This window comes from Hypanus sabinus, chromosome 20, assembly GCF_030144855.1.
Source record: "Hypanus sabinus isolate sHypSab1 chromosome 20, sHypSab1.hap1, whole genome shotgun sequence".
Lineage (NCBI taxonomy): Eukaryota > Metazoa > Chordata > Chondrichthyes > Myliobatiformes > Dasyatidae > Hypanus > Hypanus sabinus.
The window spans coordinates 15,073,212-15,097,461 of record NC_082725.1 but is presented as its reverse complement, the minus strand read 5'-3'; the positions used below and the strand labels follow the sequence as shown (position 1 = coordinate 15,097,461).

Sequence of the window (24,250 nt, the reverse complement as noted above, 5' to 3'; positions counted from 1 at the left end):
AAAATCAAAAAAAAATGCGCCAGTTGTGCAGAAGGGAAAAAGAAATCTGGTGCAATCTGACAGATTTCATTTACATAGTAAGCTTCATTGTCTTTGAAGAGCTCTTTAGAACTTTTTTTGTAATTATTCCGCGTTACTGGGATTTGAGTTGAATTGGACAATGGGCATTCTTCTCTGCAGGTTTCTGAGTAAATGAAGGTGAAAGGCACGATGACGATGATTAGTATTTATTCTATAAACTATCCAGTTAGTGGCAGCACTCCTAACAGTATTGATGGGCAGAAGGATGATGAGGTCCAAGTTCATCGCTTCCTGAATGAGACAATGCAAGAACATAGAGCGGTAAAGGAGACATATGGCATGTTTGCCTTCTTTGCTGGAGGCATAGAGCATAAAAATCAGAAAGTCACGGTGCAGTTGTATAAAATTTGGTTTAAGCTGCACTTGGAGTATTCTGTGCATCCCGTTACAGGAAGTTTGTGCAGGCTTCGGAAAGAATGCCAGAGAGTTTTACCAAGATGCTGCCTGGATTGGAGGCCGTTGTCTACAAAGAGGAATTGTACAAATTAACATTGTTTTCTATTTTCTGTGTAGCTTTGGAATCTGAGAGGAGACCCAATGGAAGTTTCTAAACGTTATAACAAACATTGATACACTGAACAGTCAGAATCGAAAATATCAAATGCTGGAGGGCAGAAAGCCACAGCTCTACACACCGTCCTTACACATCTGGAGAAGAGGGATGCTTATGTGAGAATGCTGTTCTTGGACTACAGTTCAGCATTCAACGCCATAATTCCCTCCAGGCTTGTCAAGAAGCACAGAGACCTCGGCCTTCACTCTGCCTTGTGTAGCTGGATCCTGGACTTCCTGTCAGACCACTGGCAGGTGGTAAGAGTGAGTTTCCTCACCTCTACCCCTCTGACCTGCAACACAGTTGCCCCTCAGGGCTGTGTCCTAAGCCCGCTCCTTTACTCTCTGTATACCCAGGACTGTATCACCACCCGCAGCTCCAATCTGCTAATTAAACTTGCTGATGCTACTACATTGATTGGCTTGATCTCAAATAATAACGAGGCAGCCTACAGAGAAGAAGTCATCACTATGACACAATGGTGTCAAGAAAACAACCTCTCGCTCAATGTCACAAAAATAAAGAAGCTGGTTGTGGACTACAGGAGGAATAGAGACAGGCTAACCCCAATTGACATCAATGGATCTGGGGTTAAGAGGGTGAACAGCTTTAAGTTCCTCAGCAAAAAACATCACCGAGGATCTCATGTGGTCTGTACCTATCAACTGTGTGGTGAGAAAAGCACAACAACACCTCTTTCACCTCAGACAGTTGAAGAAGTTTGGCATGGGCCTCAAATCCTAAGAACTTTCTACCAGGGCACAATTGAGAGCATCCTGACTGGCAGCATCACCCTCTGATATGGGAACTGTACCTCCCTCAATTGCAGGACTCTGCAGAGAGTGGTGTGGACAGCCCAGCGCATCTGTAGATGTGAACTTCCCACTAGTCAGGATGTATACAAAGACAGATGTGTAAAAAGGGCTGGAAGGATCATTAGGGACCCGAGTCACCCCAACCACAAACTGTTCCAGCTGCTACCATCTGGGCAACAGTACCGCAGCATAAAAGTCAAGACCAACATGCTCTGGGACAGCTTCTTCCACCAGGCCATCAGACTGATTCATTCACACTAATACAATTGTATTTCTATATCATACTGACTGTCCTGTTGTACATAATATTAACTATAAATTACTTTAAATTGCGCATTGCACATTTAGACAGAGATATAGCATAAAAATTTTTCCTCCTCATGTATATGAAGAATACAACTAATAAAGTCAATTCAATTCAATTCAAAGGTTTTAGGGGACTATGATGGGCAATGTTTTTCCACAAGGAGTGATAATTGCCTGGAGTACACAGCAGGGGGAGCTAGTGGAGGAAGAGACCGCAGTGGTGCTCACAAGGATTTGGGATAGGCATGGGAATATACAGGGACTGGAAGGACATTGATTGTGTAAACACAGAACAAATTGAGTTTAATTTGGCTTCGTCCTCGGCATGAACATCATGAGCTGGAAAACCTGCTCTACTGTTCTATCTTCTGCATTTTATAGCGGCTATTGACATAGCAGAATAATTATCCTTCTTGTAAAACTGGAAGAACATCATTGTTCAATAGTTTGCAAATGTTTTTGAGCAAATCCTCTTATGTGAATATAATCATTCCAAACACTGATTTAAGCGCCATTTCTGCAGCTTTATCTTTGAGGACATTTTTCTCAACTTAATCTGAATTTGTGTGATTTTCTTCAAATTGTCAATTGTTCCAAATGCAAGCAAAGGGATTAAGAAAATGTGCAAATGTAGGTGATGCATGCTATCGAACTCTTCACATTCCATTGTATAAAGGATTACTGGAATAATGAAATGCTGTACGTCATTATAACATCATAAGCAGACAGTAGCCTCTTTGTTAACACACCTGTACACCTACTCATTAATACAATATCTAATCAGCCAATCGTTTGGCAGTAACTCAAAGCATAAAAGCATGCAGGCATGGTCAAGAGGTTCAGTTGTTCAGACCAGACATCAGAATGGGGAAAGAAATGTGATCTAAGTGACTTTAACTGTGGAATGATTGTTGGTGCCAAACAAAGTGGTTAGTGTATCTCAGAAACCGCTGATCAACAGGGTTTTCATGTACAAAGGTCTCTAGAGTCTACAAAGAAAAGTGTGAAAAACAAAAAAACAATCCAGTGAGCGGCAGTCCTGTGGTGGAAGTGTCTTGTTAATGAGAGCGGCCAGAGGAAAATGGTCAGACTGGTTCAAACTGCAGGTAGGCGACAGTAATTCAGGTAATTGCATATTAAAACAATGTGTACAAAAGGGCATCTCTGAATGCACATATCAAACTGCAGTGAATAGGGTACAGCAGCAGAAGGCCATGGGCGGAGATGGAACCAGAGGGGCAACTTCTCCCAGCTCATCTGCGAAGCTGTTAAATTCTTCCAATTCTATTGCCTTTATTTTCCTTTCCAGGGTGGCTGGAGTCCATTCGGGATCTTTGACCTACAATGGCACACAAAAACTGAGGTTCTGAACAACAACTGTGTGCAAAAGTTCCCTTTGGTGCCAGTCAGCCACATTTCAGTAGGTCCAGGTTAAGCCGAAAGTTGGGTGGCCCTGTGAACGTGAGTTCTCACTGGTATCTCGTACTGAGGCGTAGCAGGAGCCGGAACATCGCAGACAATGAGCGCGACTGCCGGAGGGCTCTGCACTCAGTATTTGATTTGCCGATTCTTGAGACGAGGAACTCAAAATAAAAAAGCAACGTTTCAGTCTGACTGTAAAATTGAAATAGCGATCGTTGTCTCCCATCACTGTGGAAGGAGAAAATATCTGTCTCCTCCTTGTTAACGTGAGAGTGAGCTTGAGGAACATTGAAGTGCTGGAGTGAACGGTTAATTTCTGATGGGCTGCAGACCATGGTTTGTGTTTGGGGGCTTTGCTTTTGCTTGCGGGGTGGGTGGTGGGCATGCTGATGCTTTATGTTAGACTAATTTGGGAGGGGGGAAGGGGGAGGTTTAATGCTCCTTGCTGCTGCTTGTGCGTGGGGGGGGCAGGGGGTTTGGGGGTTCTTACATCTTTTTTTTCTGTCATTGTGTATGGTTTATCTTTGGTTTACTGTGAATGCCTGCAAAAAAATGAACTTCAGAGTAGTAAATGGAGCCACTTAGTATATGTGCTTTGGTAATAATTTTGCTTTGTTGTTGGTACTTTGTAATCAACCAGCTTCGTTCTTTGGAGTTTGTAGAATTCAACACTAATGTGCCACTGTGACAAGCATGCCTCCTATGCACGGCATGGTGAAGTTTTGCAAAAACATCTTTCTGGCAAGAGGTCTCCTCCATTCCAGTGCATAATTGTGATTCATTTTCTTGGAATTTTATGGAATGAATGAGTAGCGCCTGAGGTAGATCTTAAATGGCATCATAGGGTTGGAAAATTGCTCAGACTGTGCTTTGCATCCTGTTAGCTTGGTCAGGTAAGGAGGCACATTGGCGCGTACGAATCTAACTGCTGCTCCTCGGACAGCAGAACCATACAGAGTCGCCAACCAGCTCAATCCATTTCACACCATCACTAGAAAATCAGCACCTTGTAACTCATAACACAAGTGATTCTGCAGGTGCTGGAAATCCAGAGTAACACACACAAAATGCTGTAGGAACCCTGCAGGTCAGGCAGCATCTATGGAAATGAATTAACCAATCACCTCATCCCCCCCCCCACCTTTCCCCTCATCTGACTTCACCTATCACTTGCCAGCTTCTGTTCCCTCCTCTCCCCCCACCTTCTTAATCTGCCATCTTCCTCCTTCCTTTTCAGTCCCAATGAAGGGCATCGGCCCAAAACTTTGACTTGTTCCCCTCCTTAGATGCTGACTGAGCTGCTGAGTTCCTCCAGCATTTTGTTTGTGCTAAGTTGTAATTCATTTATTGTGGCCTTCTTGAACGGAAAACATGAAAACGTCTTTGAATGGAATTTTGATTCTTTTCGAAATTTCCTATCTTTGAACGGCAGCCACAGTGCTGATCATATAGTAGTTGAAAATGGCCTGCTTTATTGCATGCTACGTGTCTCATAAACCACCAGTTAATGCATATTAAATTCCCATTGATTCAGCAAGGTGGTAATTATCTGCTTATCATATGGATGAAAAGAAAATAAAGCACAAACGTGCTTGGTTTAGAATGTTAAAACCAAACACAGGAATCATTGCCAGTAGTTTGTTATTGTTACTAAGTTTAAAAAATAAATTTGAAAGCGAATCTTGCACCAAGAACTTTCCAGAATGTGTGATTATCTTGGATGATGACGTTGGCTCTTACTGCCAGATGTAACAGGCAGGTGAATAAGTTCTGCCCACACACGCCAAGCCACAACCATCCTGCACCTTCGAGACTCCAGTTCACTCCACAAAAATACCGGGTCTTACAGGTGGTTCAACAGCTCAACTCCGAACAGGAAGTTACAGGCTATTATCCCTGAGAAAAAGTGTGATTAGTACATTATTGTTTCGTTTTGCTTGCTACCCGTGCCTCACCAGCACAACCTTAAACAAGTGGTAGACAATGAGTCCTCTTGATTCTCTGACTGATGGTCTTTTCCATTGGTGTTGTGGTATGATTAGGCATCTACAATATTTCATTCCAAAATACGAATTATCTCCAATAAAACTTAAACTGCTAGTATACATAAATAAATTGCAGAATGAACTACTCTAAGATGCCATGCCAAACCCCCTTACATTTTCAGACCATGAGGTTTATTCCTGCTTAATACCAGACTTGCTTATTTCATTCAGGGGTTTATGTTGACAGTTTGGGTTTCGCATGTGTTTTATGTAACATGGGGTCATGCCAGGAATTGCTATGAAATTAAGCTATTTCTATTGTGATAATTTAATAAGCAGCATGAAAATCTAAAAATAGAGGATGAGGTGAATATAGCCAGCTGGGTTTAACATGGTTGATATTCAATTGCGGTATTGCATCCTCAGTTTTGTCTCAGCAGAGATCAAACAATTTCACAGCATGATATGCCATGGGATTGTACCGGTTAGCAAACCACTATTACAGCTCGGGGCATCGGAGTTCAGAATTCAATACTGGCATCCTCTGTAAAGAGTGTCTGTACAGCCTCCCCGAGGAATGCATAGGTACTCTCCAAGTGCTCCTATTCTCTCTCATTGTCTAAAGGTATACCGCCTAGGTCAATTGGGAATTGCAAATCATGCCATGATTAGGTTAGGGTTATATTGGGGCTGTCGCGGGTTGCTTGAGTGGCATGGCTCGGATGGTCTATTCCACACTGTACAGTGCTGTGCAACAGTTTTAGGCACAAGTACATACAACTAGTGTGCCTAAGACTTTTGCACAGTACTGTAGTAGTCTTACGTATTGCACAGTACTGCTGCCACAAAGAAAAACAAATTTCATGGCATATGTGAGTGATGCAAACCTGCTCCTGATATGGGTCTCTGTTGTGGACTGAGTGGGAAGGGGGCAGGGAGAGGGGAATCATGGTTGGCAAAAGGGGAAAGAAAGGGAAGCACCAGAGAGACATTCTGTAATGATCAATAAACCAATTGTTTGGAATCAAATGACCTTGCCTGGCGTCTCAGTGTTGGGTGCATCTGCAAGAACGCCACTCCCTGATCCTGGCACTCCTTCTTTGCCATTTGTCCCACGCCCCTCCCCCAGCACTCTACCCTCACCATTCCCAACATCCTTTGCTCCTGCCAGATTTGCAAATTCCCTTTCAACAACAATTTGATAAATACAGCAGTGTGTGTGTGTGTGTGTGCGCGCGCGCACCTAAGTCTTTTACACAGTACTGTAACTCTAAATAAATAAATACATTCTAACCTATTTGGATTTTTCTTCCACCTACTTCATCTGCCAGATGAAAATAGTATTCACAATAATCCATTAAAATATCTTCCACATTATCAAAGGGGCTTTATAAATAAGCAGAATGCAAACAGAATAAAAACAAATTATGTGGATTTGACCCCTAAATAAAAGAAACAATTCAATTTTAAGATGAACTGTAAAACAAAACGATGCCCTGGCATTTTATTTTGGCATCATATTTTGGCCAATGAATTGCAAATATAAAAACATGCTGGATGATCTCTTGCTGTGAGCTTGTCACGTCAGTGCCTTTTCAAAAAGCATCTGGGAAGGTAACAGGCTGGTTCTGAAGGGCTAACATCGGCCCAGCTTTGGAACAGACTTTCTACAAACAGAAAAGTTTTGTAAGACGTCTTTCTAGAGAGAGAAGTTTGTTTTTTTTTAAATATAAAATAGCACTTTCTGTATGCTGTGTAAAATGAAGCCCTGGATTTTCAAGGATGGCTTACAATGAAGCTTCTTCATCAGAAATGGAATCACAGCAGGTGCTGACTAACAGTGAGAAATAGTGACAAATCTCCAAGTGAATTTTAACGAGTATTGCCGGCATATTCAGCCTGCCAGTCGGAACACAAGCCGCAATTTAATTCTCCCAGTCCATTCTCTTACGAACATTACAAGGGCAAGAAAATCTAAGGGGAACCACAAAGGAATTGCATTCTGTATTTATCCGCTTGTATCTCATTTGGTTGGATGCCAGGAAGGCAAGGGAATGTCTCATGCCCCATTGAAAATCTGTATGTTGACCGTCTGCAACCAGAGCAAATTAAATCTGCAGAGGTCACCATAGCAACAGGTGCCACACTCTGGATATAATCTTAGTTGCATAAAGCAGTTTCTTTATTGCATCTGCAGCTCCAGTGGATAAAACAAATGCGGAAGTTAACAGCCAAGGCAAATGACAGGGGAAGAAAGACCGTTCAGAAGAGATGTCAACTCTTCCCTATTCTAATCCTTGCTCTTTGCTTTATCCATGAAAATGTGTAATTATCTTGATGTACAACCAGTATAGACAGTGTTGAATGATGTATATATCATCAATGAGATGCAATATTAAAAGCGGTTTGTTTCGTTGTGCAAGTTGTAGCCTGTAGCTAAGCTATTAACAGTTCTTTTTTCTTGTTTATAATGCATAGATGTCTTGGTTTTATGTGCTAAAGTACATCTTTTAGCAAGTAAATCCATTTTTCTAATCACTTTTCCCCCTACACTTATACCTGAGAGATTTAATACTATGCAACTGACAAAATTTAAGGTAGATAAGTATCAAAGAAATGTATCAAGATGACAGCAATGATTTCACCAACATGCCTTTGCTACACTTCAGCAAGTTTTCTCTGAAACTCATACTGCTTCTGTTGATGAGATGTAAGTACGAGAAACTTTACTATGACTTTCATGGCAAGATGCCAATAGTACAGCACAAAAGTGAAATTTAACCAGTACCAGCTACTGAACTGGCACAAAGGGCAGCTGGTCAGTTAATCTCTATAACAATGGAAATGGGAAACTTTTAAAGAGTCAACACTGAATTGATTTCACACCCTTTCAACCTGACTCACTTTCAAAGACTCTGCAACACATGTTCTCAGGATTATCTATCTATCTAACTGTCTATTCATCTGTCTGTCTGTTAGTGAATTAATTAATTAGGACTTTTTTTTGTATTTTCATATGGTTATTTGTCATTTTCCCCAAGTAGTACGGCTGATCAACACCTCCACTCACTAACTGATCACCCCACCACCACTACTTTATCATTTCTCATCGGAATCATGTGATGTAGAGACACACCTGTGCCTCGTGTCACTTTAGAGAATAAGAATCACTTTTTTTTTGAGCGAGGGGAGGGGGATTTGGAAGTCAATGTTCTTGTTGCACTTCTGTTAGTATATTTTCCGCAGGGGAGAGGGATTTGGGGGCTGATCTTCTTACTGGATTTTTATGTAGAAGAGGGGGGATTTCGGGGCTGATGGTTGGGGGAGAGGGTTTTGGGGGAGGTTGATGATCATGTTGCCACTTTTTTGTGCAGGAAGGGGCGGGTTTGCTGTTTCTCTTTGAACTTACTTCCATGGATTTTATTTGCTATGTGGCTACCTGGAGATGAAGAATCTCAGAGTTGTATAACACACACACACACACACACACACACACACACACACACACACACACACACACACACACACATAATGAATGAACCTTATATCCTTTGAACTTTAAACTTTTATTGTGTTCTTTTTATTTCTGTATTCTTTATCTTATTGTGTTTTTTCTTAAGCTGCTTTGGATCCAGAGTAAAAGTATTTTGTTCTCCTTTACAATTGTGTGCTGGAAATGACGTTAAACAATCTTGAATCTTGTCAGCCTTTGCGTGTAGTTTTAATAGACTATAATATATTTCTTTATTCTACTGTTGAATGTCCACAAACAAGTGAGTCTCAGAGTAGTATAAGGTGATATAAACGTATTTTAAATTTATTTTGAACTTTGAGATTAGTAACCCTCATCCATATTTAGCTAGGTAAAGACCCAAGGAAAAAGATTATAATTCCACCTGAAAATAAACAGGTAAAATGTAACAAAAGTTCCTAGAAAAAAGAATCTGATAGGAGAAGAGAGGGGAGCCAGGGGGAAGTGATGGGCAGGTAAGAGAAGGTGAAAGGCTAGAGTGGGGAAAAGAAGAAGAGAGGCAGGGAAGAGTAAATCAATTACCTGAAGGAGAAATTGGACTGGAAAAGGGAAAATCTGCAGATTCTGGACATCTGGAGCAACACACACAAAATGCTGGAAGAACTCAGCAGGTCAGGCAGCATCTGTGTCATGATTTTGGGTCGAGACCCTTCATCAGGACTGAAAAGGAAGTGGGTGCTGGCCAAGGTAAGAGGTTCTGGGCAAGGGAAGGAAAAGATTTTTTTCGTTCTGACATTCAAAGATCTACTCACCCTCTAGATTGCTGCAGGTAGCAGATCAAAAGCACCTTCACTATATTCATTTGAAGACAGATGAGTTGAATATCTGGTGCATGAAGAACCCATCTGCTGAGGTATTCATAAAGCTAGCGCCTTTTCCTACTGTGCAGAACAGATTCTTGCCCAATGGGAATACCTCACATATCTCATAGCTCCATCAAATTGGCTAACAGAGCCAAGCTTAAAGAATAGCAAGCATGCACAAAAGTAGCTGTGGGGTTTAGTCAAATATAAACCTTCAGTTTAACAATAAAAAGAAAAGCTCAGGTCTAGTGCTCTGAGAGACAAGAGTATCAAACCCAGTAGATTTCTGCATTTAGTGTCCCAAGTAAATGGAAGGAGTACTGGCAATTTTCTTGATTAGTTTTATTCTTTAAGAGTTGCCTCAAATAAGCAGTTGCCCCAATTAACCAACTGCCTAGTTAACCAGAATCCACTGTATAAGAAAGAAACTGTAGAGTAGAATCTGGGAGTAGGTATGAAGGATAATTATTTCCATCCCCCAGTTCACTATTGACCTCTTCTTATAATAGGTCTCTTCAGAGTGATCCTGCTTGTTATTTATTCTGTCATCTACATGTCCTGGATTTACATTTCCCAAAACACTAACACTTTAGAAATCTGAAGGAGATTCCTGAGGTTGGCTGGGTGGTTCCGTTCAGAGATGCTGCCAAACTCTAAGTTTGTTCGTGTTGCCAGACATAAACAATCTTGATCTGTGACTGTGTAAGTACTGGGCTACATGGCAGCACTGCAGTCATCTCTAGAATGTGCATTCTTGAAATTGACTGTGGTAGTTACTGCCCAGCTGGGATCAACCTTGGACTTCACATAAACTTTTGATCAGATCATTGACATCCATATCAGACAAATTCTGCTCACTACCTTCCCAGCCTATGCACACCAGTTGATTAGACCGATTTTCAATTGCTGTTACAAAAAAAAAATCCTTTGTCCAGAGAAATTATCAACTTAAGACTCTGCAGGTTAAAAAAAAATGGTGAACTTAAGTGACCATTGTGAAGAGCAGGAGAGGTGATTGGTAAGACAGAAATGATTCCGAAATTCACAGGCACAGAAATATGGTGGATTCTGGATAACTGGAATACATCGGGACCATGTAGATTTTGGCCCAATTAATCAGTTTCATGGAAATAGTTAAAAAGGTATAAAAAAGGTGAGTTTCAAATTATGTATTTAAATTAAATACAGAACCAATTAGAATACTGCCAATAATCCTACAGTACTATAAAATTGTGTATTAGTTTATCAACAGAAGAATTCACCCAGTATATGTAATAAACAAAATCAGCACAGACCCTAGTGCAGATAATGGACAGCCTTCATACAATGCTATTGAAAATTCAATCCTGCAAATCTTAACTTTTATTGTAACTTTCAGAATGATTGTTGACACCTTCAAATTTTTCATAGTTCCTAAATTGTTGAAGTAGTGAAATAGTTTCATTTCCACTTCTAATCATTTCTGGTATACCTGAATGTTTGAAACAACAGTGAGGAAAATAGACCTGAATTGTCTTATTACTTATCTCCCATCAACTATCAGTGACAAAAATCACAACTTTTTGAACACAAACACATGCAACTGACAACGTTTTCTTTAAAAAAAATGTTCACTATAGTGTCTAATAGCCACAGATATGCACACAGCTGAAGCTAGTTAGAACCTATTCGGTAACAGCCTTCTGCCCCAATTAAGTGGCATAATATCCCAAATAGATGGAGGGAGTACTGGCAATTTTCTTGATTAGTTTTTATTCTTTAAGAGTTGCACCAAATAAGCAGTTGCCCCAATTAACCAATGGCCTAATTAATCAGAATCCACTGTATAAGAAATCACAAGGAAGAAACTATAGAGTAGAGAAGCACCAATTGCCCATATAGCTTGCTGAAGAAACATAAGGAACTTTAACTGTGACAAGTGGATTAACTGCACTTTATTGATCATTGTACTTGGGATTTTGCAGGACATTCCTTAGTGGTTGCAAAAGCATTAATTTAGCTGGCATGATCTGTTTGAGTTGTTTTGCTTGTACCCTCACATTACCCTGTCTTGAACCTCCTCCAGTCTGTACTTTCCGAGCTGTAGCAGATCACATAGAATTGCATGAAACATTAAAACACAGAAACAAGCTAAAAATCAGTGCTGAAGTCTCTAATTGGCCCACCCAATTTGATCTGGTTTCTTGATTATTACCTTCTGTCTACTTCTCTCTCATGTTTATTAAGATACCTTTTAAGTTCTTCTCAATTATAACAAGCTCCACAATGACCTCTTCTCAATTAAAAATAGGTCTCTCAATTAATTAGTGAATTGATTAGTTGCCAAAGGCAGCATCCAATCTTGATGAACTTCTGGAAGGTGAACCCTCTTGGCAAAGATGTACTTTTTTTTGAAATTTCTCAGTAGTTTTTTTTTAAACTATGGAGCAAAGAAATGATGGCCATTTTTTAAGCGTAGTCTTACCAATATTTTGAATGTTTATTATCTTTAGTCCCAGCTCTTTGCATATTAACAGAGGGGCTTTGCTTTCTGTCACTTTAAACAGAATTGCATCTGTGTATTTAGATTTTTATCTATCTATCTATCTATCGTAGTTTCCTTGGAGCCATGCTACCCAGTAACTCCTTGATTTTATCCTATCCTAATCACAGGACAATTTACAATAACCAATTAACCCACCAACTGGTATGTCTTTGGACTGTGGGTGGAAACTGGGGCACCTGGAGGAAACCCACACTGTCTCGGGGAGAGCGTACAAGCTTCTTACAGACAGCGGTGCGAATTGAATCCGGGTTGCTGGTACTCTAAAGCGTTGTGCTAGCCACTACGCTACTGTGCTGCCTTGCCATCAAAATGGCGTACCTGCACTTTTGATACTGAAATTCATTTTGGATTTTCCATCCGTTATCAAAGGATAATTTTGTAGCTGCATCTGGAATATTCAAAGTACATTTATTACCAAAGAATGCATAAATTAGCTTGCAGGCAGTCACAATACCAGCTGCAGCCTTTGGCTTTGTGCTAACTGCAACGTCAGTTTCCTGCTGCCACCCTGTCACCTACTTTTCAATCATCTTCCTCTCTCTCTATTACTTGTTCTGATCTTAGGCACAGCTCTGGTCATTGGTGCTTCATCATATTCTGAAAATTCATGTTGTGCCCTTTGTTTTGTCTTTACTCATTTGTTCTGCATCTTCTCCAAAGTATTCAACACACTTGGTCAGGAACAATCTTCCCTGTTGGAAACTTTTTTGATAACATTTCATTGTATGGATTCATGGAGTCATGCACCATAGAAACAGTCGGTTTGGTCGACAGCAGCTATGCTGTACATTATGCCCATTTATACTAATCCCACTTACCTGTGAAGAATTTACTCCTCAGATTCTGTTTAAATCTCCTCCCTCTCTCCTTAAACAAATGCTGATCCTCCTTGCGAATCGGACTACCTATCTACCTTGCCTGCCTCTCATAATTCTACATGTCTTCCTGTGATCCTCTGATCTCTGTCTCAGAGGCTGACGTTAGAACATCTTTCAAGGGGGTAAACCATGTACCTGGTGTACCTGGTAGGGCTCTGGAAACCTGTGCAAAGCAACTGGAAGGAGTATTCAAGGACATCTTCAATCTCTCACTGCTGGAGTCGGAGGTTCTCACCTGCTTCAAAAGGACAACAATCATACCAGTGCCTAAGAGCAGGGTGAACTGTCTCAATGCCATCACCCAGTGCCATTCATATCTGCTGTGAGGCAGTGCTTTGAGAGGTTGGTCTTGGCAATTTGCCTATTGCCACAATAGGTCTACAGTAGATACAATCTCACTGGCTCTTTACTTGGTCTTGGATCACCTAGACAATAGTAATACCTCTGTCAGGCTGCTGTTCATTGACTACAGCTCAAAGTTCAACGCAATCATACCCTCAGTCCTATCAATAAGCTCCAAACCTTGGGCCTCTGTATCTCTGTCAGCAAATGGATCTTCGATTTCCTCACGAGGAGACCACAGTTGGTGCGTATTGGAAATAACATCTCCTCCTTACTGATAATCCTTACTGGTGTGCCTCAAGGATGCCTGCTTAGCCCACTGCTCTATACTCTTTACTGCCACAACTGTGTGGCTGGGCACAGTTCAAATGCCATCTATAAATTTGCTGATGACACAACCATTGTTGGCAGAATTTTCAGATGGTGACGAGGAGGCATACAGGAGCAAGATAGATCAGCTGGTTGAGTGGTGTCACAGCAATAACCTTGCACTCAATGTTAGTAAGATAAAGTAATTGATTGTGGGCTTCAAGAAGGGAAAATCGAGGGAACAGATCAGAAGTGGAAAAGGTGTCAACATCACTGAGGATCTATCCCAAACCAGCATTTTAACTGGTTGCATCACTGTCTGGAATGAAGGACTTTCACTAGATACAAACTATCAGTTGGAAGTTAAATTATGTACAGGTCTTTGCCTCTGAAGATTGGTTTTCATTTTGTTTAATCTGTTCTCATTTTGCTATATATAATAGCATAATTTGGAGTATTGTGTGCAGTTTTGGTCACCTACTTACAGGAAAGATGCAAATAAGATTAAAAGAGCACAGGAAAAATTTACTGCCAGGACTGGAGGGCCTGCCTTATAAAGAATGATTGAATAGGTAAATGTAGAAGATTGAGGGAAGATTTGATAGACGTATTCTTAATTATGAGGGGCACAGATAGGCTAAATGCAAGCAGGCTTTTTCTATTAGGTTGGGTGAGACTACAACCAGAGGTCATGGGTTAAGGGTGAAAGGTTACATGTTTAAGGGGAACATGAGGGGGAATTTCTTCACTCAAAGAGTAGTGAGAGTATGGAATGAGCTGCCAGTGTAAGTGGTGGATGCGGGTTCAATTACAACGTTCAAGAGAAATTTGGATAGTGAGTGGTATAGAGGGATATGGTCCAGGTGCAGATCAATGGGTTAGGCAGTTTAAATGGTTTGCCATGGATTAGATAAGCCAAAGAGCCTGTTTGTGGGCTGTAGTTTTCTATGATGCTGTAACTCAAAATGTTATAACTCTAGAATGATCCTTCTCAATGATCCTGTTCAATTTGTCCTTAAGACTCAAGCTGCCAGTCCAGGCAAAATGCTTATCCTGATGCAGGGCCTCAGTCCAAAATATTGACTGTTCAATCCCCTCTATCGATGCTCCCTGACTTGTTGAATTCCTCCAGCATGTTGAGTGTTGCTCATGATTTCCAGCACCTGAAGAATCTCTTGTGTCTCTGGTTTTGAATCTTCTCTGCACCAATCACACCCTTCGGTGTAGTGACCAAAACCCCACGCAGTATAAGCATAGCGTAACCATGTGGTGGTCTGCAGTATGGTCTCCCAACTCTTACTTCAAACCAATTACAGCATGCATCCTTTACTGCTTTTTGCATCCCTCTGTCCACCTGGGTTACCATTTTCAAAGAACCAGTACCTGTACCCCCTAGGTCTCACCTGTTCACCAACACTCCTGAGCAGCCTGTTATTCACTGCATGCTGTTGTGTATTTAATAATTCGGGTGTATCTGAGCAATGTTGAAAATTAGGGTGAGAGAGAGAGAGAGAGAGAGCCTATGGTATGATGAATACTGGGTGAACGAGCAGTCTTCAGAGTACTACAAATCTGTGTCTTTGCTGTTGCTTTGCTCATGCTTGAGTGCTTGTTGGCGGGTGCCGCTGCTTCTTTTTGCTGATGGGGGCAGGGGGGATCGCTGCTTGCTGCCATTTACAGCAGGGAGGGGAGCTGGCAGGGTGGTCTTTGTGGTTCTAACATTTAACTGTCATTCATTCCTTGGGGGCCCTCCTCTGTTTTTGTGGATGTTTGTGAAGAAAAAGCATTTCAGGATGTATGTTGTATACATTTCTCTGACATTAAGTGTACCTTTGAAACTAGACATGTTATCTTCAGGCTCCTGTCTTTTGCTTTCAATTAGTTTTATTTTTTAGAGTTAGAAAACATAATATGTGTGTCCTGGTATCACTTGTCAAAATGCACCAGTTTGCACTTGTCCAGTTACCATTCCCTTGCCCATCTTCCCAGACGACTTGCACCCAGCTGTAACTTTAGTCGATCTTCACTGTCTGCAATGCAACCAGTTTCAGATTACGTTCATTCATCATATGTATGTCGAAAGAAAGTGACAGACATCATCTGTACTGACAACCAGCACAACCTAAGGATGTGCAAGGGGCAGCCCGCAAGTGTAGCCACACCTTCCGCCAGCATTGCATGCCCATAACGTTTGGCAGAACAACACAAAGCAGGACATAAGGAGCAACAAAACAGCAGCAAACCAATGGGCTGGAGGAACTCAATGAGCCGAGAAGCATTTGCGGACAGAAATAAATCTTTGTTTTGAGTTGAAGCCCTGCATCAGGCCTGGAAACTTGGACTTTAGCAAGGCCATTGACAAGGTCCTGTGAAGTGGGCTTTCCTCTCTCCCACCCATCCGAGGAGAGGCCGTCGGCATCCAGTGGACTTGTGGGCAACAGGTCTCCAATGTTCTCAGATTGCGAACTTATCATTCAATCTACATTCTCATCCAAATCATTTCTACATACGGTGAACAAGAGAGGATCGTGCAATATATCACAAATAACAGGTATCCCATCAGAAATTCATCCATCCAGCACCATCCTCCTACCACCAGTACCGTGCTAAAGTCTCAGTAACGTGTATACAGTAGATAAGCCTAAGACTTTTGCATAATACTGTACTAATTTTATGTACTGCCACAAAAATATTCTATGACATATGTGAGTGACAATAAACCTGATTCTGATATGGTTCTCTATTGTGAACTGAGAGTGGGAAGGGGGAGGGAGAGTGGAATCATGGTGGGAAAAGAGGAAGGGAGTGGGAAGCAATAGGGAGACATTCTATAATTATCAATAAACTAATTGTTTGCAATCAAGTGACCTTGCCTGGTGTCTCAGGAATGGGGGTGTCTACAACTGCACTATCGTGCCCCACCCTGGCACTCCTTCTCTGTCACCTCTCACACCCTTCCTGAGGTGCTCCACCTTTGCCATTCACAACATCCTTTGCTCCCAATGACAAAAGTAGTACAGAGCAGTACAGAGTCTTAGTCTTAGACATCCCATGGGTAAGATCCCAACCTTCTGAAGCAGCCAACCTCACAGGACCTTGTCAATGGCCTTGCTAAAGTCTTAGTTTGTAGTCCTGATGCAGGGTTCCAACCCAAAATGAAGACTCCTTTCCACCGACGAATGCTTCTCCACCCATTGAGTTCCTCCAGCCAATTGATTGCTCTGGAATTCCAGCATTTGCAGTCTATTGTGTCTCCACTGCTAAAATCCATATATTTTTTGATTCCATATATTTTTCCATCGAGCTGGTAAGAATGTATTTCATTATTTTTCTTTCCAGCAAAGTTAAACCTGCACTGTGTATGATTGCCCGGGCTTCTTCCAGCACTTTTAAAAAATGTAGGAATGCCATACCTGTCTGCCAGTCCTCTAGCCATACATTTGTATAGTTGTACAGAACAGGAACTGGCCCTTTGGCCCTACCAAGTCCATTCCGATCACAGTGCCCACCCAACTGTTCCAATTTGCTGCATTTGGCCCACATCGCTCGAAGTCCCATCCCTCCATCTGCATACCTAAGTGCTTCTTAAATGATGCTATTGGACCTGCCTCAATCACTTCCTCTGGCAGCTCATTCCATATTCACCACCTTCTGCATAGACAATTGTCACTCAGGTCAAGATTATAAAAATCTTTCTCCTCTCATCCTAAATCTCGGCCTTACAGGTTTTACCTCCCCTACCCAGAGGAGAAGACTTATCATCCACTTCTCCATGTCTCTTAGTTTTAATCTTTTTATAAAGGCCATCCCTCATTCCCCTAAGGACTAACGGGCTAACCTGACCAACCTCTCTATATAACTCAGGCTCACTAGTCTTGGCAACATCTTCATATATCTTTTTATGATTTATGAAACTTCCTCCAGTTTCATGAAACTCAGTACAGTCTCATCAACAACTTATGCAACTGCAACATCAAGTTCTAACTCCTTACTCAGTACCCTGAATGATGTAGGCTAGTGTTTGAAATGTCTTTCCCACCACCCTGTGTAACTGTGATGCTACTTTCATTGAACTATGCACCCTTACTCCTGGGTGCCTCTGTTTCGTTACACTCCATAGTGCCAGCTCTCCCAGGATTTCCTGCGACCTAACCTTCCAGACCATACTACTATGTGAGAAAGGCCTTGCTAAAGTCTAAATAGCTCTCCCCTCATCTACTTTCTTTGGTCATTTCTTCAAAACTACCTAAAACGGTTTGTCAAGTATGATTTTCAAACCCAAGCCTTGCTGGCTCCTCCCAAGTAGACTTTGTCTATCCAAATGCTGGTAGATCCTGCCCCTTAGAATCCCTTCCAGTAACATCCCAACCACTGACGTCAAGATGACCAACCTTTAGTTCCCTGGCTTCTCCTGGCTACCCTTTTTAATGGAACATTAGCCACCTTCTGGTTTTCAGGGATGTCAAGAATGAGGCAAATATCTGTGCAAGGACCTCCTCTCTAGCCTCCCAGAAAATCTGTGGATGTTCTCATTCAGGCCCTGGGAATGTAGCCACTTAAATGTGCTGTTAGGCTGGGAATATGGAGACACTGACCTGTAAACATGAATGTCCTCCTTATCATCTCCCCTTGTTTTCCTTATCACGCGAGCAACTATAGATTTTCTGCGGAGAAATATTCATTGACAATCCCATCCGTCTCCTGCAGTTCAAATTGTAGGTGGCTCTGAAGACCTCAGAGCCAATCTAATAAAAGTAGGTATCTGACAACAAAAAACTCATTGCATTTTCTAAATGCTGAATTAGCTGTAGTAACCTAGGAAACATTCAACTTTCTGTCAACATAACAGGACGGATTATCTGGTCATCATCATATTCCCATCTGAGAAGTTATTGCTTCCAAACTGACTGTCATGTTTTCCACATTCCTACAGTAAGTGGACTTCAAATGTACTTTATTGGGTGATAAATTATTTAAAACATCTTGAAAGATTCTGCACAATCTTTTCTTATTTAACTTTAATTTGCTTAGACAGAGAAAAGTTCTAAGGAGGCTTCTTCCGTAATGCTTTAAAATGTAAAGACCTTTTACCATTTGGAACTATGCAAAATAGCATTATAGATGGCTAAAAATTAAAAAATGATTATTTTTATTTGTCACATGTGAAACAAAATACCCAAAGAAATTCATTGTTAGTGATACAATGAAGACAACCCACCAGTGTCACCAAGCCTCTTAGTTTTAATCTTTTTATAAAGGCCATCCCTCATTCCCTTACATTCTAAGGACTAACGGGCTAACCTGACCAACCTCTCTATATAACTCAGGCTCACTAGTCTTGGCAACATCTTCATATATCTTTTTATGATTTATGAAACTTCCTCCAGTTTCATGAAACTCAGTACAGTCTCATCAACAACTTAGCCAGTGCCAACATAGCATACCCACAATTCCCTAACCCCAACCATATGTCTTCAGACTGTGGGAGAAATCTGGAGCACCCGAGGGAAACCCACACAGTCATGGGAGAAGGTTCAAACAGTGGCAGGAATCGAACCCCAATCAGTGATTGCTAGCAGTGTAAAGCAATTGCACTAACTGCTACATTACTGTGTTGTTCCAAAAATGTACACTCAGTGGCCACTTTGTTAGGTACACCTGTACACCGGCTCATTAATGCAAATATCTAGTCAGCCAATCATGTGGCAGCAATCAATGCAGAAAAGCAAGCAGGCATGGCCAAGAGATTCAGCTGGCATTCAGAATGAACATTATAATGGAAATGGAATGTTATCTAAGTGAGTTTGACCTTAGAATGGTCAAGAGGCTCATTTGTTGTTTTGACCAGACATTGGAATGGGGGAAGAAATGTGTTACTTTGACCATGGAATGACTGTTGGTGCCAAGCAGATTGGCATCAAAAACTACTCATCTCCTGGGACTTTCATGCACATCAGTCTCTCGAGTTTACGGCGCATCATGTGAAAAACAAAATAGCATTCAGCGAGTGGCAGCTCGGTGGGTGAAAACACCTCGTTAATAAGAGATGTCAGGGGAGAATGGCCAGACTGGTTCAAGCTGACAGGATGGAAACAGCAGCTCAAATAACCATGTGTTGCAACAGTGGGGTGCAGAACAGCATCTCTGAACCCACAACACGTCGAACCTTGAAGTGGACGGGCCACAGCAGGAGCAGACCATGAAGATACACTCAGTGACCACTTTATTAGCGACAGGAGGTACTTCATAAAGTGGCCACTACTGAAACTAATAATAATAAAATAACAGGTGATGATTCAGAGAAAGGGACAAATTAAATTGTTACTGTATGTTCATAAGCAAAATCATGTGGAGAAATATGGTTAAAAAAACATAGTTAAGTGTATCTAAATGCAGAAAATATTGTAGCTTTTGATGAACTGTAGTCTGCCGCTGTCTGGAAGACATTTGTACTTCCTCCCTGTGACTACATGGGTTTCCTCTGGGTGCCCTGGTTTCCTCCCACAGTCCAAAGATGTGAAGTTAATTGGCCATTGTAAATTGTCTAATGATTAGGCTAGGATTCAGTTGGGGGCTGGCTGGGTAGTGCAGCTTGGAGGGCCGGAAGGGGCAATCAAAAAATAAATAAAGGCACAGATAGTGATAATTTGTTTGATTGAAAAGGCAGAGATGTTATGTGGTGATTAAAAATGGAAATTAAATATTCCAAGGTAATTATAAGTAGCAAGGACTGGCAGAGGATTGTGTCATGGATGAGGAGGAAAAGGCAGAAAAGCCTGAAAATACAATTGTAAAAAAATAGTTTAAAAAGTTATCAAAGGTTCAATGCAAGAGTAATTATAATGTAGAATATAGAAATGGCTGAAGGACTAAACAAATGTCTTGAAAATGTGGAATACGGCAGATGTTGAAGTTTCAGATAAAGAATGCGTGCTGGAGAAATCAAGGGGACTGAAATTAGACCAGGACCATGGCTAAGTGAAGCCGCAGCATGAAAATTGGTATGATGGAGCTGTATAATACAAAGTTGGCAAACTGACATACAGTGGGACAGGGATCAGTTGGAAACTTTGTGGTAGATCAAGTTCAATCCAGACAACTGAAAGGTAATGAGCCTTGAGAAGTCAAAAAGGGCAAAAAGGCATGCTCCTTAGAGAAATGTGGTACAGAGAGACCTTGGGGTGTAGGTCAATAGCTCCTGGAAATGAGAAATCAGGTGGATTTGGCCGTGAAAACAGCATTTGATCTGCTTGTGTTCATAGCACAAAGCATTCAGTATAACAATTTGGATGTAATGTTGCAGCTGTACAAAGCATTGGTTATATATTATGTACAGTTTTGGCCGCCACACTACAGGAAGCATGTGATAACAATATGAAGAAGAGATTCTCCTGAAAGTTGCCAGGAATGGACGTCTTTAGCTATAGGACAGATTGTATAGGCATATCCATTCCCAGTGGAACATAGGGGGCTGTGACATGCCTTTGTAGAGGCTTATAGAATTAATGCAGTGCTGTTTTGCTCTATGAATCTACAACATAGATGGGAGAGATGGTCTTTTGCTCAGGGTATGAGAGTTTATAATTAGAGGGCACAGGTTTAAGGTGAGAAATATCAGAATCAGAATCAGGTTTATTATCACCGGCATGTGATGTGAAATTTGTTAACTTAGCAGCAGCAGTTCAATGCAATACATACTATAGAAGAGTAAAAATAATAATAATAATATTAATAATAAATAAGTAAATCAATTGCAGTATAGGTATATTGAATAGTTTAAAAAATGTGCAAAAGCCAGAAATACTGTATGTTAGAGAAGTAAGTTAGTATCCAAGGTTCAATGTCCATTTAGGAATTGGATGGCAGGGGGGAAGAAGCTGTTCCTGAATTGCTGAGTGTGTGCCTTCAGGTTTCTGGACCTCCTACCTGATGGTAGCAATGGGAAAAGGGCATGCCCTTGGTGCTGGAGGTCCTCAATAATGGATGCTGCCTTTCTGAAACACCACTCCCTGAACCTATCCTGGGTACTTTGTAGGCTAGTACCCAAGATGGAGCTGACTAGATTTACAACCCTCTACAGCTTTTTTTCCAATCCTGTGCAGTAGCCCACCCACCCACACCAGACAGTGATGCAGCCTTTCAGAATGCTCTCCACAGTACATCTATAGAAGTTATTGAGTGTATTTGTTGACATGCCAAATCTCTTCAAACTCCTAATGAAGTATAGCCGTTGCCCTGCCTTCTTTATAACTACATCAATATGTTGGGACCAGGTTAGACCCTCAGAGATGTTGACACCTAGGAACTTGAAACTTGGAACTTGAACTTGAAAATATAAAGGAGATTGGGGGTAGGTTTTTCCATACAGAAGATGGTGGTAATTTGAAAGAAGCTTCCAAAGGAGATAGTATCTGCGGATGCACTTGCAAGATTTAAGAGACATTCCAACAGGTATTTTCCTACATGTAGAAAAGGCATCAAGAGATGTGGCCCTAATGAAGGCTGCTGGGATTATCCAAGGCTGGCGTTATGAGTGGCTGAGACGAAATGGGTAAAAAGGGCACTTTCTGTCCTGTATAATTCCATAATTCACAGGGTAGAATCTTCCCCTGGTCTTTAACATTGTCTTTAATTATATTTGCAATCCTGTTGTATATATTTATTATGCTTTAATCATTATTCAAAAATGTATCTATCTCATGATTCCAGAAGACAAACAAGTCAAACTTGGGGACATTGAACAGAAACAGAAGAATAGCAAGGATGAAAATCAGTAATACCCAACAGCAGATACAGACAATATTCAAAAGCCTCAGCAACAACTAATAAAACTTGTTAAAAAATGCAGTTGGAACATTTATTAAGCTTTGTATTTGTGAACATCAAGAATGTCAAAAGTCTAAGCGGATTATTTATTTTTATGTGACACTTAAAGCATTTTGGAACTAGAAAATTGAACAATGTGTTTTTTTTTACTGAAGCAACAGTGCCAACTGTAAGAGTTTTATTAATTTTTCTCAATTTTGATTTTGCTCTTGTTGTTTTGATCTGTTGGATACATTGGGAAGGTGTGGAAATCAAATTGTTCACTCTGCTTTTCCGCATTTAGAACCATTCATGGGAACTAACAGAGTGAGATTAAGGTCTCATCCGGGGGGTGGGGGGGGGGGGTTTGGAAGGCCAACACTTTTGTGTTGCCCTTTGAGTTTCAAGCTGAAGGACATTTTCGTCAAAGTTGTCCTGAAACATGGCCACTGTTAAAATGAAGCCAACAGCATCCAATTTGCATGGAGCCACCTCCAACCAATGACAATGGTACAATAACGCCTCATTCTTTTTGGATTAAGAAATGACCATGATTATATGGATAACTCTCCCACTCCACTTCTAAAGCACTAAAGAGGTACAGTGCTTTTACACCCACTTAAGGGAGTAGTCAAGTCCATCTCAACCGAAGGTGGCTCGTCAGTAAGAGCTAAGATGTTGCCTTTGACTCCTGAGTTCACATCATTGGAGAAGGTAAACTACAGCAAATAGACAACATGTGATGAAACAGGACAACACATTGGACAGACTGACTATAATCACTCCCCCGTTCCCTTTGCACTCCCATGGCCACATTAATGTTTTATAACACAGGATGAACTGAACTGAGAAGCAGGAGCCTATGGCCAATCTTTGTGCCACAGTGGAGCTTTCTACCACAATGCTTCAGGAATTGGATGTGTTAGGTCATGTGAGGGACTTATGGTAATGATTAGGAAGCAGAGACACCCCCAAAGGTCTACACTGGCTATAACAAATGAAGAAATGGATTTGATGGATGTTTTAAAATATTTACCCAGGAAGCAGACAATGGCATTTAACACTGAGGCATTGTGGTTAACATAGCACATTACAATACAGGCAACAGGAGTTCGATTCCCACCACTGCCTGCACGGAGTTTGTAAGCTCTCTCCGTGACACTGTGGGCTTCCTCCAGATGCTCTAATTTCCTCCCACTATCCAAAGACCTACCAGTTGGTAGGTTAATTAGTCATTGAAAATTGTCCCTTTGTTAGACTAGGATTAAATTGAGGGGTTGCTGACTGGCATGGCTCGGAGGCCCAGAAGGGTCTATTCCGCACTGTATACGTAAATAAATAACAAGAGCTCAGTGAGCCATTTTCGTGATTGGGTTTTGGATTCATTTCAGCGTCTGTCTGGTGTTTAGATGTTGGTGAAGGGGTAGTCCCCAGACTCTATATCCGGGATTGGTGAGGGATATTCAGTTGCAAGTTTTCAAATCTCTCTTGATGTCAGTGGATGGCTCTGATAGTGTGTGACCAGACTACCTGACATGAAGAGTGAACTTAAGTATCAGTTTTCCAAACTTTACTCAGTGTCAGAACTGTCAGCTATGATCTATGGATACCTCACCGATGAACTGCATGAAGTACTATACTAAGGCTTGGACAGTAAGTGCCAGCTATTGGGGCTTAAAATTATTCAAAATATCCTCAACAGAGCAAGTTTCTTCTGATTTTAGTGGGATTCAAAAGACTGAAATAGGTCCACTCCCCTCTCTGCCATACTTTTTGTTCCAAGATACGCTTTTGATTATGTGCCTCCCTCATATCAAAAGTGAGAATTGTCCCATACAACGGTGGAGAGGACCAACGGACACAGTGCCACCTAT

At 41.2% G+C, this 24,250-nt stretch overlaps 1 protein-coding gene across 2 annotated transcripts in view; it reads left to right on the top strand.

The window, feature by feature from the left end:
• Nucleotides 1-2,771: 2,771 nt before the first annotated feature.
• Nucleotides 2,772-24,250, top strand: part of LOC132378320 (A disintegrin and metalloproteinase with thrombospondin motifs 16) — a 227,629-nt gene continuing 206,150 nt past the window's right edge. The window contains exons 1-2 of one of the 2 annotated variants that reach the window (XM_059945139.1): nucleotides 2,772-2,861; nucleotides 3,065-3,513. In XM_059945139.1, coding sequence (XP_059801122.1) covers nucleotides 3,511-3,513 — 3 coding nt within the window. In that variant the 5' untranslated portion in view covers nucleotides 2,772-2,861; nucleotides 3,065-3,510. The remainder of the gene's footprint in view (nucleotides 2,862-3,064; nucleotides 3,514-24,250) is intronic. The other variant, XM_059945138.1, reaches the window with a different exon arrangement.